This window comes from Nerophis lumbriciformis, linkage group LG09, assembly GCF_033978685.3.
Source record: "Nerophis lumbriciformis linkage group LG09, RoL_Nlum_v2.1, whole genome shotgun sequence".
Lineage (NCBI taxonomy): Eukaryota > Metazoa > Chordata > Actinopteri > Syngnathiformes > Syngnathidae > Nerophis > Nerophis lumbriciformis.
In genome coordinates, this window is record NC_084556.2 from 54,627,075 (window position 1) to 54,647,500 (window position 20,426).

The 20,426-nt window shown below is 35.8% G+C and overlaps 1 protein-coding gene across 4 annotated transcripts in view; it reads right to left on the reverse strand.

Annotated features, from left to right (window-relative positions):
* Nucleotides 1–20,426, reverse strand: part of LOC133607848 (rho guanine nucleotide exchange factor TIAM1-like) — a 229,047-nt gene that overhangs the window by 40,072 nt on the left and 168,549 nt on the right. For all 4 annotated transcript variants that reach the window (XM_061962860.2, XM_061962859.2, XM_061962858.2 and 1 more), the window contains one exon: nt 12,411–12,529. In XM_061962860.2, coding sequence (XP_061818844.1) covers nt 12,411–12,529 — 119 coding nt within the window. The remainder of the gene's footprint in view (nt 1–12,410; nt 12,530–20,426) is intronic.

Here is a 20,426-nt window from a genome sequence, read left to right on the forward strand (position 1 = left end):
TAAAAGGTATCATGTCATGAGAAACAGCTGACATGTTGATACTAATAATAAAAAAACAACAATCAGGATTAGGAAAAAAAGTATTTTCTGCCAGGTCAAGCAATGCAAACAGAACCTGGTTCGATTCCCCTCGCTCTCCTTCATTCCAATAGTCGACACTTTGCAGCCCACTAAGACCACACCTGCCATACTGCTGCCAACACACACCTTATGTAACCAAGCACACCTTCATTGCCACACACACACACACACTCACACACACTTGTTTAGCTTCTTTCTTAATCCCGTCATCGGCACTTGATGCATGCACAAGAAATGTGTCAAGCCGGGACAGGATCAGACTTACCTTTTTTCTCCAGAAGTAAAAAGCAGCCTGTGGCTACGGACCGAGCGGCGGGAGCGGGGGTGCAATGTGAAGTATGTGTGTGTGTGTGTGTGTGTGTGTCGGGGGGGAGGAGGAGGAGGAGCTTGGAAGGCGAGCAGCGACCTGCCGCCGCCCCCGCCGGCAGCGGAAAGCAGGATCAAGCGAGATTATTACACCACGGAGCGGCTTGGCGTCCAGATGCACATCATCACATCCAACCGGCCCATGATAGCGTTTTAGCGCGTTAAAGCCCCGAAAGAAGCACCGGATGATGTGAGGAGCACCCATCAAAGCTTCCGGAACATTCATTTCATGTTCTGCACCTGAATCCAGTCATTTCTTAAAAGGGAACTGCACTTTTTGCCTATCATTCACAATAAGACAACAACACATTCTAAGTCGTAAAACTGGACTCTCACTATTATGTTAGATCCACTATGGACTGGACTCTCACTATTATGTTAGATCCACTATGGACTGGACTCTCACTATTATGTTAGATCCACTATGGACTGGACTCTCACACTATTATGTTAGATCCACTATGGACTGGACTCTCACTATTATGTTAGATCCACTATGGACTGGACTCTCACTATTATGTTGGATCCACTATGGACTGGACTCTCACTATTATGTTGGATCCACTATGGACTGGACTCTCACTATTATGTTAGATCCACTATGGACTGGACTCTCACTATTATGTTAGATCCACTATGGACTGGACTCTCACACTATTATGTTAGATTCACTATGGACTGGACTCTCACTATTATGATTTTGATAGTAGGCTAATATAGACACTTACATCATGTGTTGCCTTCATTATAACACTTATATAAGACTTTTAAAGTCATTTTGATAGTAGGCTAATATAGACACTTACATCATGTGTTGCCTTCATTATAACACTTATATAGGACTTTTAAAATAATTTTGATAGTAGGCTAATATAGACACTTACATTATGTGTTGTCTTCATTATAACACTTATATAGGATTTTTAAAGTCATTTTGATAGTAGGCTAATACAGCTAATATAGACACTTACATCATGTGTTGTCTTCATTATAACACTTATATAAGACTTTTAAAGTAATTTTGATAGTAGGCTAATATAGACACTTACATCATGTGTTGCCTCCATTATAACACTTATATAAGACTTTTAAAGTAATTTTGATAGTAGGCTAATATAGACACTTACATCATGTGTTGCCTCCATTATAACACTTATATAAGACTTTTAAAGTCATTTTGATAGTAGGCTAATATAAGACTTTTAAAGTCATTTTGATAGTAGGCTAATATAGCTAATATAGACACTTACACCATGTGTTGTCTTCATTATAACACTTATATAAGACTTTTAAATACTGCCCAAAATGTTGCCATTGGCAAACCAACATACTGTTTGAACTAATGGAGCCAGTGTATTTATGTAGGAAAATAAAATACAATAAATTCCCTATCCTGTGCTTCATGAGTCCAAGTAAAGCATTAACGTCAGTGGGCGGGGCTAACAATTATAGTCACCTTTATTGCTATTGTACAACCACAATGAAAAAGGCAATGAAAACTGAGATAGATCTTATTAAAAAAAAATGCTATGAAAGTAGAGTATGGAAACTGGAAGGTAAACTACATAGATGTACAATAATAAAACATTAAGGTGCAATGGACGTACATAAAAAGTGTGCAATAAAAGGTGCAAGAGTTCAAGATGAGGTAGTTTATTGTTGGGGAGGGTGTGTCTAGATGGAGGGGTGGAGATATTGCCGTCTATTTGGGTGTGTTCTTGTATTCCTACCCTTCTTGAGACAACAAGGAAAAGTATCTTCCATATGAGGAGGTGTGAACACGTGATGACATAAATCATGGTCCCAATAACATTGCATCTAAAAGACAATGTCTCATTTGCACCCCCTGGTGGTGACATCCATAAAAACTTAGGGTGGTCCCAAAAAGGACGGATTTTTCAAAATTGACTGCTTCTGGTCAACATATGAAATAACAAGTGTTTGTAAAAAAATTAAATACGCTCCCTTTGGACAAATTAAAAAAAAAAAATTAATAAAAGAGAATGTCTAATTTGCACCCCCTAGTGGTGATATCCATAAAAACTTGGGGTGGTCCCAAAAAGGACGGATTTTTCAAAATTGACTGCTTCTGGTCAACATATGAAATAACAAGTGTTTGTAAAAAAATTAAATACGCTCCCTTTGGACAAAATTAATTAAACAAATAAATAGATATGTAAATAGAGACATACTGTAATAACTTGAAGTAAATAATGAAGATTAAATACCAATTACAAACAACAAATTTCCCCCCAAAATAACTAAAAGCTTACCTTTTTTACATTTGCATAGTTTGTGTATATATAATTAATGTTGTCAATACACTAATTTATATATCTAGAAAGGCTCATCCTAAAGAGGTAGGCATTTTTTGGAGGTCTCAAGAAGGTACGAAATACATGTGTGTGTGTGTGTGTTTGTGTGTGTGTTTCACAATCATTGCTTATAATAAGTAAAAAGTGTTATAATCCTCCCTCTGACTTTGATGTCTGAGTGTGACGGCTACAACAAACACACACTTGGCTGTACAAAAGACTGTCGTTTTCTTTTTGTGTCATTGGGTTGCTTGACTACAGTTCACTTTTACGACACTAGAGGGGGGCGTTGAACGCATCATTCCATCAGCAAGCTCTGAAAGTTACGGCGGACTTCGATGTCAATTGTTGAATTGGCAGTGTGCGTCAATACAAAGTGAGTTACTTTATAGACACTTTAATATCACTCGTTGTGTGCTTTAAACTGTATCGCAACTCATTTGGTCAATTTTATTGTAGTAGACTGATCATACGGCCTCTTTTCACCGGACATGTCCTTTTTTGCAGGGCTGTCAGGGCCTCAAATGTCCGGCATTTTGAGGTAGGGTTGCGTGTATTTTCAATGTACGTTCAGGGCTAAGAAGGGGTTAAAAACAAAACAAATTTTCTTTTTTTTTAGTTTATTATTCTTCGGTCAATGGTCAACAAAATAAACAAACAGTTGTACATTCATAGATAGAAAATGAAAATGTTGCAGACCGAAAGGGTTTAGGCTGAAGTTGAACACTTATTGCGCCTAACCCTATAAACAATGTCAAGTACAAGATGAACTTCCGAAAATGATGAAATGTCTTTTGTACAACATATTATAAATACACATTATACACACGTCTTCCTATGAGGAAGCAGTGCCTGGGGAGTCTGTGGTGGGCTCTCTTATTTCTGGGGCTGAGGTTGCTGAGGTAGTTAAAAAGCTCCTCGGTGGCAAGGCCCCAGGGGTGGATGAGATCCGCCCGGAGTTCTTTAAGGCTCTGGATGCTGTGGGGCTGTCTTGGTTGACAAGACTCTGCAGCATCGCGTGGACATCGGGGGCGGTACCACTGGATTGGCAGACCGGGGTGGTGGTTCCTCTCTTTAAGAAGGGGAACCGGAGGGTGTGTTCTAACTATCGTGGGATCACACTCCTCAGCCTTCCCGGTAAGGTCTATTCAGGTGTACTGGAGAGGAGGCTACGCCGGATAGTCGAACCTCGGATTCAGGAGGAACAGTGTGGTTTTCGTCCTGGTCGTGGAACTGTGGACCAGCTCTATACTCTCGGCAGGGTCCTTGAGGGTGCAACCAGTCTACATGTGCTTTGTGGACTTGGAGAAGGCATTCGACCGTGTCCCTCGGGAGGTTCTGTGGGGAGTGCTCAGAGAGTATGGGGTATCGGACTGTCTGATTGTGGCAGTCCGCTCCCTGTATGCTCAGTGCCAGAGCTTGGTCCGCATTGCCGGCAGTAAGTCGGACACGTTTCCAGTGAGGGTTGGACTCCGCCAAGGCTGCCCTTTGTCACCCATTCTGTTCATAACTTTTATGGACAGAATTTCTAGGCGCAGTCAAGGCGTTCAGGGGATCTGGTTTGGTGGCTGCAGGATTAGGTCTCTGCTTTTTAAACATGATGTGGTCCTGATGGCTTCAACTGGCCAGGATCTTCAGCTCTCACTGGATCGGTTCGCAGCTGAGTGTGAAGCGACTGGGATGAGAATCAGCACCTCCAAGTCCGAGTCCATGGTTCTCGCCCGGAAAAGGGTGGAGTGCCATCTCCGGGTTGGGGAGGAGATCTTGCCCCAAGTGGAGGAGTTCAAGTACCTCGGAGTCTTGTTCACGAGTGAGAGAAGAGTGGATCGTGAGATCGACAGGCGGATCGGTGCGGCGTCTTCAGTAATGCGGACGCTGTATCGATCCATTGTGGTGAAGAAGGAGCTGAGTTGGAAGGCAAAGCTCTCAATTTACCGGTCGATCTACGTTCCCATCCTCACCTATGGTCATGAGCTTTGGGTTATGACCGAAAGGACAAGATCACGGGTACAAGCGGCCCAAATGAGTTTCCTCCGCCGGGTGGCGGGGCTCTCCCTTAGAGATAGGGTGAGAAGCTCTGTCATCCGGGAGGAGCTCAAAGTAAAGCCGCTGCTCCTCCACATGGAGAGGAGCCAGATGAGGTGGTTCGGGCATCTGGTCAGGATGCCACCCGAACGCCTCCCTAGGGAGGTGTTTAGGGCACGTCCGACCGGTAGGAGGCCGCGGGGAAGACCCAGAACACGTTGGGAAGACTATGTCTCCCGGCTGGCCTGGGAACGCCTCGGGGTCCCACAGGAAGAACTGTACGAAGTGGCTGGGGAGAGGGAAGTCTGGGCTTCCCTGCTTAGGCTGCTGCCCCCGTGACCCGGCCTCGGATAAGCGGAAGAAGATGGATGGATGGATGGACATTATACACAATAGGAACACTGTTCAATTATATACACAGTAAAGGCATGTGAAATATCCTTGTACACCTTTGTACCAATTTATATACTATATACAAACATTTATACTTCCATTATTATTTATATCCCACATTTAGTATTTTAATTAACATTGATCATAGTACTGTGTTGATTCAAGAGTGATATATTTATTTATATTTATATTTATAAATTGTGCTTGCAGCAGCATCATTGGTGAGGGAGGGGCAGAGACAGAGACAGAGAGAGAGTTATGATAAACGTGCATGCGTCGCCAGGCTCTGCTTTTTATCCATAGATTTATCACATTTAATTTTTTTATTATCTATAGCAGGGGTGTCAAGTGTTTTAAAGGCCCACGGCACATTCTAAAAATACTATTAAAATAAACAAAAACATAAAAGTGAAATAAAAATGTGTGTAATTTAGAAAAAGTTGTAATGTTGACTAATAAAACAAAGCAGTTTTTTAATCTTTCAAACTGTCATTGCTCAAAACATAATATTGAATCAAAATCAATGTTATCATGAATTATTGACCTATCCAAGGTTCCCATTACTTCACATCAAATATTACACTAAGAAAAATAATTTTGGTGGAAGATTTTGCAAATTTTGTGTGTTTGCCATTTGTTGTTTGACAAAAAAGGGCGGAAAACAAACAAACAAAAAAACAACATAAAAAAAACGAAAACATTTTGAAATGAGGGATAGATGTGAAGTTGATGTAGACTCCAGAGATTAAAATATAAAATGTATGTATGCCCTGGCACACCATTATCATCATTTCATGACCCAAGCAAAACACTTTTTACACTTTTATACTGAAATAAAAACACCTACAACTTATTACTTACCAGCAGCGGTAAAGTTTAGATCCATGAATGAAAGACGAAAGTGAATGAATGTTTATAACTGAATACATTTACATATGTATACTAGGGATGTAATATCGGAAATTATCAGTATCGGTTTTTTTAAATTATCGGTTTGTTTTTTTGGGTTGTTTTTTTTAATTAACATAAAAAACACAAGACACACTTACAATTAGTGCATCAACCCAAAAAACCTCTCTCCCCCATTTACACTCATTCACACAAAAGGGTTGTTTCTGTCATGTCTGTGTGATCATGTTTTGTTTTAGTCATGTTCGGTTTTGTTTTTGGACTTTTTGTGCACTTTTGTTGTTTTGTCACCATAGCAACCCATTAGTTTTCACCTGTCACGTCACGCACCTGTTTCACGTTTTGAGTCACGCACCTGCTTTCACTAATCATGTCTATAGTATTTAAGTTCATTGTTTTCAGTTGGTCGTTCTGGCGACATCCCGCATTCATACCCCCGTCACACTCTGTCTACCTCTGCGCACTTCATGCCATGTCCAAGGAAGTTTTTTCTATTAATGCCACAGTTAGTGTTTTTGTTTCATTGTTCACAGTTTTTTGCCCACGTGCAAGTCTTTTTGTTTCGTTAGTCAAGTTTGTACATCCGCCTTGAGCGCGCTTTTTGTTCCTTTGAGTGTTATTAGTGATGGGTTGATGAGGCGTCATGAAGCGTTTTGACACATTGCAAAACTGTATTGATACTGTGTCGATACTGTGTCACTAAATACTGACATCTGCTGGACATTAAAAATCCCTACAGGCAACCTATGGACCGACTCAACTGACACTGATTTGATGCCCTAGTACAGGGGTCACCAACCTTTTTGAAACCAAAAACGACTTCTTGGGTACTGATTAATGCGAAGGGCTACCACTTCAATAAATAAATATATTGTCATTTGTAAGTTACACGTAAGTGTGATTTAAACAAGAATAGCTAAATAAATACATTTATATATATAAAAAAATGGGTATTTCTGTCTGTCATTCCGTCGTACATTTGTTTTCCTTTTACAGAAGGTTTTTTGTAGAGAATAAATGATGATAAAAACACTTAATTGAACGGTTTAAAAGAGGAGAAAACACGAAAAAAATTAAAATAAAATTTTGAAACAGTTTATCTTCAATTTCGACTCTTTTAAAATTCAAAATTCAACCGACAAAAAGAAGAGAAAAACTAACTAATTTGAATCTTTTTGAAAAAATTAAAAAAATAATTTATGGAACATCATTAGTCATTTTTCCTGATTAAGATACATTTTAGAATTTTGATGACATGTTTTAAATTGGTTAAAATCCAATCTGCACTTTGTTAGAATATTTAACAAACTGGACCAAGCTATATTTCTAACAAGGACAAATCAGTATTTCTTCTAGATTTTACAGAACAAAAATTTCAAAAGAAATTCAAAATACTTTGAAATAAGATTTAAATTTGATTCTACAGATTTTCTAGATTTGCCAGAATAATTGTTTTGAATTTTAATCATAGTAAGTTTGAAGAAATATTTCACAAATATTCTTCTTCGAAAAACCAGAAGCTAAAATATTTATTATTCTTTACAATAATAATAAAAAATAGTTTTACTTGAACATTGATTTAAATTGTCAGGGAAGAAGAAGAAATTTAAAAGGTAAAAAGGTATATTTGTTTAAAAATCCTAAAATCATTTTTAGGGTTGTTTTTTCTCTCTAAAATTGTATTTCTAAAAGTAATAAGAAGCAAAGTAAAAAATAAATGAATTTATTTAAACAAGTGAAGACCCATCCATCCATCCATTTTCTACCGCTTATTCCAAGTGAAGACCAAGTCTTTAAAATATTTTCTTGGATTTTCAAATTCTATTTGAGTTTTGTCTCTTTTAGAATTAAAAATGTCGAGCAAAGCGAGACCAGCTTGCTAGTAAATAAATAACATTTAAAAAAATAGAGGCAGCTCACTGGTAAGTGCTGCTCTTTGAGCTATTTTTAGAACAGGCCAGCGGGCGACTGATCTGGTCCTTACGGGCTACCTGGTGACCGCGGGCACCGCGTTGGTGACCCCTGCCCTAGTATATACAATAATATAAACCAAGTCATTTAGGATTATTTCATATCTTCATTTAAATAAAATATATTTGTATCTTTTTTAGATACAGTCAATAAATAATGTGAACATGTATCATAACATGGAAATCTAAGAGAACGTGTTGTGGATGATTGTGGACTGGGAATTTTTTTAATTTAATTTTTTTACACATTTTTATTAAAAAAAAAAAAAAAAAAAAAGTTTTTCCGACGTATTACATTTTAGACGATTTCTCTTCTTAGTTATTATTTCTCGGGCTGTAGAAAAGAGCCGCTCACAGGGCACAGAGGAGGCGACACAGTTGGCGTATCGGTCACGTGACCAAAACAGCTCATGATCGGTCACGTGACTTTCTAAAAGCGGTACGCGCACCGACACAGGGTTTCGCTCTATGAGCTCGACGCATGCGCCGATGCATCGGTGTTGCCGGACCCATCACTAAGTGTTATAAATAAATATGTATTTACCTTCACGCCATGACCAGTCCAACTTTACTTGCATCTCGGGAAAACAAACACACCATAGTCCACGTCTTGACAGTTTCTTTCTGTTATTAATATTCTGGTTCTTACATTATATATCAATACAGTGTGCAGGAATACAGTCCGTAACACACATGATTGTGCGTGCTGCTGCTCCACTAATAGTACTAACCTTTAACACTTCATTTGACTCATTTTCATTCATTACTACTTTCTATGTAACTGTTTTTATATAGTTTTACTTTCTTTTTTATTCAAGAAAATGATTTTAATTTATTTATCTTTTTCAAAAAGGACCTTTCACCATACCTGGTTGTCCAAATTAGGCATAATAATGTGTTCATTCCACCACTGTATATATCGGCAGGGGCGCAGAAAAGGGGGGGGGTAAAGGAGACGGATTCTAGGGGCCCATGATGGAGGGGGGCCCAGAGAGGCCGCTAATGATGATGAAATTATAATACAGAAAAAATAATGACACTGTGTTGGGGGCATACTTGCCAACCCTCCTGAATTTTCCGGGAGACTCCCGAAATTCAGCGCCTCTCCCGAAAACCTCCCGGGACAAATATTCTCCCGAAAATCTCCCGATTTTCAGCCGGAGCTGGAGGCCACGCCCCCTCCAGCTCCATGCGGACCTGAGTGAGGACAGCCTTTTTTTTTATGATGGGAGGACAACAGGGTGACAAGAACTAAATCATCCAGACTACAGATAAATTGTATTATTATGTTTATCTTACCTAAAAATAAATATATTTATTAATTACAAAAAAATAAATAAATACACTTTTACTATATTTTGCTAAAACATCAAAATTAATTGTGTTTTTATTTGTATTTTTTCTGACTCCTTATTACATCCAGCCATAGAATTATACATTAAAATAAACATATTTGAAATAATTAATTTTAATTATCATAATAATTCATTTAAAATGATCATATTTAATTATTAAAATGATTGCTTATTTATCAACAACTTTAGTATTTTATTCATTACATTTTGAAGCTCTCAGAAGCCAAGTTATATTATATTCCTTAATATTTATTTATGCAAGTTTGAAGTATCAATTATCTAAACACAGTTTTGTTTGCATATTTTCAGGATATATACATACAGGTAAAAGCCAGTAAATTAGAATATTTTGAAAAACTTGATTTATTTCAGTAATTGCATTCAAAAGGTGTAACTTGTACATTATATTTATTCATTGCACACAGACTGATGCATTCAAATGTTTATTTCATTTAATTTTGATGATTTGAAGTGGCAACAAATGAAAATCCAAAATTCCGTGTGTCACAAAATTAGAATATTACTTAAGGCTAATACAAAAAAGGGATTTTTAGAAATGTTGGCCAGAAAAGTATGAAAATGAAAAATATGAGCATGTACAATACTCAATACTTGGTTGGAGCTCCTTTTGCCTCAATTACTGCGTTAATGCGGCGTGGCATGGAGTCGATGAGTTTCTGGCACTGCTCAGGTGTTATGAGAGCCCAGGTTGCTCTGATAGTGGCCTTCAACTCTTCTGCGTTTTTGGGTCTGGCATTCTGCATCTTCCTTTTCACAATACCCCACAGATTTTCTATGGGGCTAAGGTCAGGGGAGTTGGCGGGCCAATTTAGAACAGAAATACCATGGTCTGTAAACCAGGCGCGGGTAGATTTTGCGCTGTGTGCAGGCGCCAAGTCCTGTTGGAACTTGAAATCTCCATCTCCATAGAGCAGGTCAGCAGCAGGAAGCATGAAGTGCTCTAAAACTTGCTGGTAGACGGCTGCGTTGACCCTGGATCTCAGGAAACAGAGTGGACCGACACCAGCAGATGACATGGCACCCCAAACCATCACCCAACCATGCAAATGTTGCATTTCCTTTGGAAATCGAGGTCCCAGAGTCTGGAGGAAGACAGGAGAGGCACAGGATCCACGTTGCCTGAAGTCTAGTGTAAAGTTTCCACCATCAGTGATGGTTTGGGGTGCCATGTCATCTGCTGGTGTCGGTCCACTCTGTTTCCTGAGATCCAGGGTCAACGCAGCCGTCTACCAGCAAGTTTTAGAGCACTTCATGCTTCCTGCTGCTGACCTGCTCTATGGAGATGGAGATTTCAAGTTCCAACAGGACTTGGCGCCTGCACACAGCGCAAAATCTACCCGTGCCTGGTTTACGGACCATGGTATTTCTGTTCTAAATTGGCCCGCCAACTCCCCTGACCTTAGCCCCATAGAAAATCTGTGGGGTATTGTGAAAAGGAAGATGCAGAATGCCAGACCCAAAAACGCAGAAGAGTTGAAGGCCACTATCAGAGCAACCTGGGCTCTCATAACACCTGAGCAGTGCCAGAAACTCATCGACTCCATGCCACGCCGCATTAACGCAGTAATTGAGGCAAAAGGAGCTCCAACCAAGTATTGAGTATTGTACATGCTCATATTTTTCAGTTGGCCAACATTTCTAAAAATCCCTTTTTTGTATTAGCCTTAAGTAATATTCTAATTTTGTGACACACGGAATTTTGGATTTTCATTTGTTGCCACTTCAAATCATCAAAATTAAATGAAATAAACATTTGAATGCATCAGTCTGTGTGCAATGAATAAATATAATGTACAAGTTACACCTTTTGAATGCAATTACTGAAATAAATCAAGTTTTTCTAAATATTCTCATTTACTGGCTTTTACCTGTATATATATATATGTATGTATGAAATACGTGACTTGGTGAATTCTAGCTGTAAATATACTCCTCCCCTCTTAACCACGCCCCTGCCCTCAACCACGCCCCCGTCCCGACCACGCCCCCCACCCCCCGAAATCGGAGGTCTCAAGGTTGGCAAGTATGATATATTGTAGTCTAATGGCTGCTTGACATTAAAGTCCACCGGAACTTTCAGAGCTTGCTGATGTAATGATGCGTTCAACGCCCCCCTCCAGTGTTGTAAAAGTGAACTACACCCAATGACACAAAAAGTGAACAAGCGTCTTTTGTACAGCCCATTTACTTATTGAAGTAAATGCTAGTGACAGTGCTCCCTCTAGTGGACGCACCGTGCTACTACCACAGGAAGCAAGGGAGGGAAGGAGAAAGAGAGAAGTGAGATGCCAAAGAAGGCAAAGACAAGAGATAAGAAGGCAGCTGTCAATCAAATCCACCTTCCTTCCTGCCGTTTTCATCTGAAACGCCTCCAGGCTAAAAAAGTAGAGCGTGATCAAATCCAAGCAATTCTTTTGAAGTGACTTCTCCTGCGGGAAGAGCTGCAATCACCTCCATGATTGCTCTTATCCCAAGTGATCAAACCCCCCCCACCCCCCCTGGTCCCCCCCTTATCACGCCTGGAGGTGGCGGCGCTGCTTTGTCTGAAAGAAGGAACCTCCCCGCACTAAATGACAGACGGGAGACGCACAATGGAGTAATTACAACGCCGGGATAATTAAAAATGACCTCGTCTTCGGTGCCGGCGGGTAAAACGAGGTAAGGGGGAGTCCGTCGTACCCACAATGCACTGCAAGACAAGTTGTCCAGAGCGTCGTCTGACCTTCCTGCAGCCCTCTCTAATGACAGGAAGGTGACAGGTCGTCGCCATGGTGATGGAGGTGACAAGCGTGTCCTGCTCGGATACGGCGTGTCGACATAATCACAAACGCGCTCGTGTCACACACACACACACACACACACACACACACACACACACACACACACACACACACACACACACACACACACACACACACACACACACACACACACACACACACACACACACCAATCATCAGCATACGGACTCCTACCTTGGGTCCCGCGCCTGCAAAGTCTCCGTGCTGATCTCCAGGGCTCGGCGGCGACAGCAGGGGTCCTCGGTCCAGACTCTGGTCCACCGTCAGGCCCGACACCTCGTCCAGGATGTCCTCTGAGGACACACAGGAGCCAGAAAGCGCATCATTAAAAACTCCATTCACGTCCCATAAAGTACTCACATGGTGTGATGTCACAGCCTTGCTCCAAAAATGGGAATACATTCATTTTTGGTCCTCAAAATTCTATTTCATGATGACAATGTGATTGTTTTTTTGTAGAAATATTTGCAAACTGACAAAAAATAACTAAAAAAATGACATTCCTTTTTGGTCCTCAAAATTCTACACACAATTCCCCATTTTGAGGACTAAAAAGGAATGTCATTTTTTAATTAATTATTTTTTCAGTTTGCAAATATTTCTACAAAAAAAAATAAAAAATCACATTGTCATCATGGGGAATTGTGTGTAGAATTTTGAGGACCAAAAAGGAATGCAAATTTTTATTTTTTATTTTTTCAGTTTGCAAATATTTCTACAAAAATAACAACAATAATTTAGTAAACATTTTTTTCAGTTTTTTTTTGTAGAAATATTTGCAAACTGACAAAAAATAACTAAAAAAATGACATTCCTTTTTGGTCCTCAAAATTCTACACACAATTCCCCATTTTGAGGACTAAAAAGGAATGTCATTTTTTAATTATTTTTTCAGTTTGCAAATATATCTACAAAAAAAAAAAAACAATCACATTGTCATCATGGGGAATTGTGTGTAGAATTTTGAGGACCAAAAAGGATGTCAATTTTTATTTTTTATTTTTTCAGTTTGCAAATATTTCTACAAAAATAACAATAACTTAGTAAACATTTTTTTCAGTTTTTTTTGTAGAAATATTTGCAAACTGACAAAAAATAATTAACTAAAAAAATGACATTCCTTTTTGGTCCTCAAAATTCTACACACAATTCCCCATTTTGAGGACTAAAAAGGAATGTCATTTTTTTAGTTGATTATTTTTTGTCAGTTTGCAAATATTTCTACAAAAAAACAAAAAAAGCAATCACATTGTCATCATGGGGAATTGTGTGTAGAATTTTGAGGACTAAAAAGGAATGTCATTTTTTAATTAATTATTTTTTCAGTTTGCAAATATTTCGACAAAAATAACAATAATTTAGTAAAAAAAAAAATCAGTTTTCTTTGTAGAAATATTTGCAAACTGACAAAAAATAATTAACTAAAAAAATGACATTCCTTTTTGGTCCTCAAAGTTCTACACACAATTCCCCATGATGACAATGTGATTGTTTTTTTTTTTGTAGAAATATTTGCAAACAAAAAATAGAAAAAAAAGAAAATGACATTCCTTTTTAGTCCTCAAAATTCTACACACAATTCCCCATGATGACAATGTGATTGCAAATAATTCGACAAACAATTGTGAATTGTGTATAGAATTTTGAAGACCTAAAATTAATGTCATTTTCTTTTCTTTTTTTTTTCTTTGCAAATATTTCTACAAAAGAACAAACTTATCACATTGTCATCATGGGGAATTGTGTGTAGAATTATGAGGACCAAAAAGGAATGTCATTTTTTAGTTAATTTATTTTTTGTCAGTTTGCAAATATTTCTACAAAAAAAACTGAAAAAAATTTTTACTAAATTATTGTTGTTTTTGTAGAAATATTTGCAAACTGAAAAAAATAAAAATAAAAAATGACATCCTTTTTGGTCCTCAAAATTCTACACCCAATTCCCCATGATGACAATGTGATTGTTGTTTTTTTGTAGAAATATTTGCAAACTGAAAAAAAAAAAAAAAAAAAAAAAAAAAAATGACATTCCTTTTTGGTCCTCAAAATTCTACACACAATTCCCCATGATGACAATGTGATTGTTTTTGGGTTTTTTGTAGAAATATTTGCAAACTGACAAAAAATAATTAACTAAAAAAATGACATTCCTTTTTGGTCCTCAAAATTCTACACACAATTCCCCATGATGACAATGTGATTCTTTTTTTTTTGTAGAAATATTTGCAAACAAAAAATAGAAAAAAAAGAAAATGACATTCCTTTTTGGTCCTAAAAAATTCTATACACAATTCCCCATGATGACAATGTGATTGCAAATAATTCTACAAACAATTGTGAATTGTGTATAGAATTTTGAGGACCAAAAAGGAATGTCATTTTATTTTTATTTGCAAATATTTCTACAAAAAAACAGCAATCCCATTGTCATCATGGGAAATTGTGTGTAGAATTTTGAGGACCAAAAAGGAATGTCATTTTTTTAGTTAATTATTTTTTGTCAGTTTGCAAATATTTCTACAAAAAAAACTGAAAAAAAAATTTACTAAATTATTGTTGTTGTTTTTGTAGAAATATTTGCAAACTGAAAAAATAAAAAATAAAAAATGACATCCTTTTTGGTCCTCAAAATTCTACACACAATTCCCCATGATGAAAATGTGATTGTTGTTTTTTTGTAGAAATATTTGCAAACTGAAAAAAATTAATAAATAAATGACATTCCTTTTTGGTCCTCAAAATTCTACACACAATTCCCCATGATGACAATGGGATTGTTTTTTTTTGTAGAAATATTTGCAAACTGAAAAAAAATTAAAAAATTAAAAATGACATTCCTTTTTGGTCCTCAAAATTCTACACACAATTCCCCATGATGACAATGTGATTGCAAATAATTCTACAAACAATTGTGAATTGTGTATAGAATTTTGAGGACCAAAAAGGAATGTCATTTTATTTTTATTTGCAAATATTTCTACAAAAAAACAGCAATCCCATTGTCATCATGGGAAATTGTGTGTAGAATTTTGAGGACCAAAAAGGAATGTCATTTTTTTAGTTAATTATTTTTTGTCAGTTTGCAAATATTTCTACAAAAAAAACTGAAAAAAAATTTACTAAATTATTGTTGTTGTTTTTGTAGAAATATTTGCAAACTGAAAAAATAAAAAATAAAAAATGACATCCTTTTTGGTCCTCAAAATTCTACACACAATTCCCCATGATGACAATGTGATTGTTGTTTTTTTGTAGAAATATTTGCAAACTGAAAAAAATTAATAAATAAATGACATTCCTTTTTGGTCCTCAAAATTCTACACACAATTCCCCATGATGACAATGTGATAAGTTTGTTTTTTTGTAGAAATATTTGCAAACTGAAAAAAAATGTTACTAAAAAATGATATTCCTTTTTGGCCTTCAAAATTCTACACACAATTCCCCATGATGACAATGTGATTGTTTTTTTTTTTTGTAGAAATATTTGCGAACTGAAGAAAAAATTAAAAATTAAAAAATGACATTCCTTTTTGGACCTCAAAATTCTACACACAATTCCCCATGATGACAATGTGATAAGTTTGTTTTTTTGTAGAAATATTTGCAAACAGGAAAAATAATCAATTAAAAAATGACATTCCTTTTTGGTCCTCAAAGTTCTACACACAATTCCCCATGATGACAATGTGATTGTTTTTTTTTTGTAGAAATATTTGCAAACAAAAAATAGAAAAAAAAGAAAATGACATTCCTTTTTGGTCCTCAAAATTCTACACACAATTCCCCATGATGACAATGTGATTGCAAATAATTCTACAAACAATTGTGAATTGTGTATAGAATTTTGAGGACCTAAAATGAATGTCATTTTCTTTTCTTTTTTTTTCTTTGCAAATATTTCTACAAAAAAACAAACTTATCACATTGTCATCATGGGGAATTGTGTGTAGAATTATGAGGACCAAAAAGGAATGTCATTTTTTTAGTTAATTATTTTTTGTCAGTTTGCAAATATTTCTACAAAAAAAAAAACTGAATTTTTTTTTTTACTAAATTATTGTTTTTTTGTAGAAATATTTGCAAACTGAAAAAATAAATTAACAAAAAAATGACATTCCTTTTTGGTCCTCAAAATTCTACACACAATTCCCCATAATGACAATGTGATCGTTTTGTTTTTGTTGTCGAAATATTTGCAAACTGAAAAAAAGTAACTAAAAACTGACATTCCTTTTTGGTCCTCAAAAATTCTACACACATTTTCCCATGATGACAATTTGATTTTTGCAAACGGAAAAAAAATTAATTAAAAAATGACATTCCTTTTTGGTCCTCAAAATTCTACACACAATTCCCCATGATGACAATGTGATAGGTTTTATTTTGTAGAAATATTTGCAAACTGAAAAATTAAATTAACAAAAAAATGACATTCCTTTTCGGTCCTCAAAATTCTACACACAATTCCCCATGATGACAATGGGATTGTTTTATTTTTTTTGTAGAAATATTTGCAATCTGAAAAAAAAAATTTTTCTAAAAAATGACATTCCTTTTTAGTCCTCAAATTTCTACACACAATTCCCCATGATGACAATGGGATTGTTTTGTTTTTGTTGTCGAAATATTTGCAAACTGAAAAAAAGTAACTAAAAACTGACATTCCTTTTTGGTCCTCAAAAATTCTACACACATTTTCCCATGATGACAATTTGATTTTTGCAAACGGAAAAAAAATTAATTAAAAAATGACATTCCTTTTTGGTCCTCAAAATTCTACACACAATTCCCCATGATGACAATGTGATAGGTTTTATTTTGTAGAAATATTTGCAAACTGAAAAAATAATTAATTAAAAAATGACATTCCTTTTTAGTCCTAAAAATTCTACACACAATTTTTTTTTTTACTAAATTATTGTTGTTTTTTTGTAGAAATATTTGCAAACTGAAAAAATAAATTAACAAAAAAATGACATTCCTTTTTGGTCCTCAAAGTTCTACACACAATTCCCCATGATGACAATGTGATCGTTTTGTTTTTGTTGTCGAAATATTTGCAAACTGAAAAAAAGTAACTAAAAACTGACATTCCTTTTTGGTTCTCAAAAATTCTACACACATTTTCCCATGATGACTATTTGATTTTTGCAAACTGAAAAAAAATTAATTAAAAAATGACATTCCTTTTTGGTCCTCAAAATTCTACACACAATTCCCCATGATGACAATGTGATAGGTTTTATTTTGTAGAAATATTTGCAAACTGAAAAAATAATTAATTAAAAAATGACATTCCTTTTTAGTCCTAAAAATTCTACACACAATTTTTTTTTTAACTAAATTATTGTTGTTTTTTTGTAGAAATATTTGCAAACTGAAAAATTAAATTAACAAAAAAATGACATTCCTTTTCGGTCCTCAAAATTCTACACACAATTCCCCATGATGACAATGGGATTGTTTTATTTTTTTTGTAGAAATATTTGCAATCTGAAAAAAAAATTTTTTCTAAAAAATGACATTCCTTTTTAGTCCTCAAATTTCTACACACAATTCCCCATGATGACAATGGGATTGTTTTTTTTTTGCAGAAATATTTGCAAACTGAAAAAAAAATTAATTAAAAAATGACATTCCTTTTTGGTCCTCAAAATTCTACACACAATTCCCCATGAGGACAATGGGATTGTTTTTTTTTTGTAGAAATATTTATGACAATGTGATTCTTTTTTTTGTAGAAATATTTGCAAACTGAAAAAAAATAAAGTAAAAGAAAATTACATTCCTTTTTGGTCCTCAAAATTCTACACACAATTCCCCATGATGACAATGTGATTGTTGTTGTTTTTGCAGAAATATTTGCAAACTGAAAAAAAAAATTACTAAAAAATGACATTCCTTTTTGGTCCTCAAAATTCTACACACAATTCCCCATGATGACAATTTGATTTTTTTTTTTGTAGAAATATTTGCAAACTGAAAAAAAAAAATGACATTCCTTTTCAGTCCTCAAAATACTACACACAATTCACCATGATAACAACGTGATCGTTTTTTTTTTGTACAAATATTTATGACAATGTTATTGTTTTTTTTGTGGAAATATTTGCAAACTAAAAAAAAATGTTTACTACATAATGATATTCCTTTTGGTCCTCAAAATTCTACACACAATTCCCCATGATGACAATATGTTTTGTTTTTTTGTAGAAATATTTATGAGAATGTGATTCTTTTTTTTTTGTAGAAAAATTTCCAAACTGAAAAAAAATAAAGTAGAAAAAAATGACATTCCTTTTTGGTCCTCAAAGTTCTACACACAATTCCCCATGATGACAATGGGATTGTTTTGTTTTTGTTGTCGAAATATTTGCAAACTGAAAAAAAGTAACTAAAAACTGACATTCCTTTTTGGTCCTCAAAAATTCTACACACATTTTCCCATGATGACAATTTGATTTTTGCAAACGGAAAAAAAATTAATTAAAAAATGACATTCCTTTTTGGTCCTCAAAATTCTACACACAATTCCCCATGATGACAATGTGATTGTTTTTTTTTGTAGAAATATTTGCAAACTGAAAAAAATAAATAAAAATAAATAAATAAAAAAAATAAAAAAATCACATTCCTTTTTAGTCCTCAAAATTCTACACACAATTCCCCATGATGACAATGTGATTGTTGTTTTTTTTGTAGAAATATTTGCAAACTGGAAAAATGACAATCCTTTTTGGAGAAATATTTATGACAATGTGATTGGTTTTTTTTGTAGAAATATTTGCAAACTGAAAAAAAAAATTAACTAAAAAATGACATTCCTTTTTGGTCCTCAAAATTCTACACACAATTCCCCATGATGACAATGTGATTGTTTTTTTTGTAGAAATATTTGCAATCTGAAAAAAAAAAACACTAAACAATAACAAATTAACTAAAAAATAACATTCCTTTTTGGTCCTCAAAATTCCACACACAATTCAGCTAGGCTAGGCTAATAGGAGCTAGCAGCTACACAACAGCTAAGCACACAAGCTTGACTTATGTGTAATAACAACTGAACAAAATTGCAGCCGTCTTGGCGTCTCCTGCAGCCTGTTTAGGCAGCGACCTTGGACTAACTGCAGTCGCCTCCATACAGCCAAGTCCACATTTAACCCCAACAGCATCCTTTGTGCAAGTGCTCCCTACTTTGTGTCTGACAGGAGACGTCTGCCTCACCTCCAGCTGCAGTGTTTACTTCCACCTCATGAATATTCAGAATATTCTTTCTTAAAAGGAGTGGTGGAAGAAGAGGGCAGGCAGGTCGCAGGCACCTGCCAACAGCTAATTAGCATATTAGCCCACGCTCGGGCGGGAGGCAAGGTGGGAGAAGGTCGGAGCGATACGGCGTGACGATGTTCACCCTTAAGAAGCTGGGTTCATACCAAGCCATGTTTCAACCCTTAAAGAGCTGGGTTCATACTAAAGACATGTTTCAACCCTTAAAGAGCTGGGTTCATACTAAAGACATGTTTCAACCCTTAAAGAGCTGGGTTCATACTAAAGACATGTTTCAACCCTTAAAGAGCTGGGTTCATACTAAAGACATGTTTCAACCCTTAAAGAGCTGGGTTCATACTAAAGACATGTTTCAACCCTTAAAGAGCTGGGTTCATACTAAAGACATGTTTCAACCCTTAAAGAGCTGGGTTCATACTAAAGACATGTTTCAACCCTTAAAGAGCTGGGTTCATACTAAAGACATGTTTCAACCCTTAAAGAGCTGGGTTCATACTAAAGACATGTTTCAACCCTTAAAGAGCTGGGTTCATACTAAAGACATGTTTCAACCCTTAAAGAGCTGGGTTCATACTAAAGACATGTTTCAACCCTTAAAGAGCTGGGTTCATACTAAAGACATGTTTCAATCCTTAAAGAGCTGGGTTCATACTAAAGACATGTTTCAACCCTTAAAGAGCTGGGTTCATACTAAAGACATGTTTCAACCCTTAAAGAGCTGGGTTCATACTAAAGACATGTTTCAACCCTTAAAGAGCTGGGTTCATACTAAAGACATGTTTCAACCCTTAAAGAGCTGGGTTCATACTAAAAACATGTTTCAACCCTTAAAGAGCTGGGTTCATACTAAAGACATGTTTCAACCCTTAAAGAGCTGGGTTCATACTAAAGACATGTTTCAAC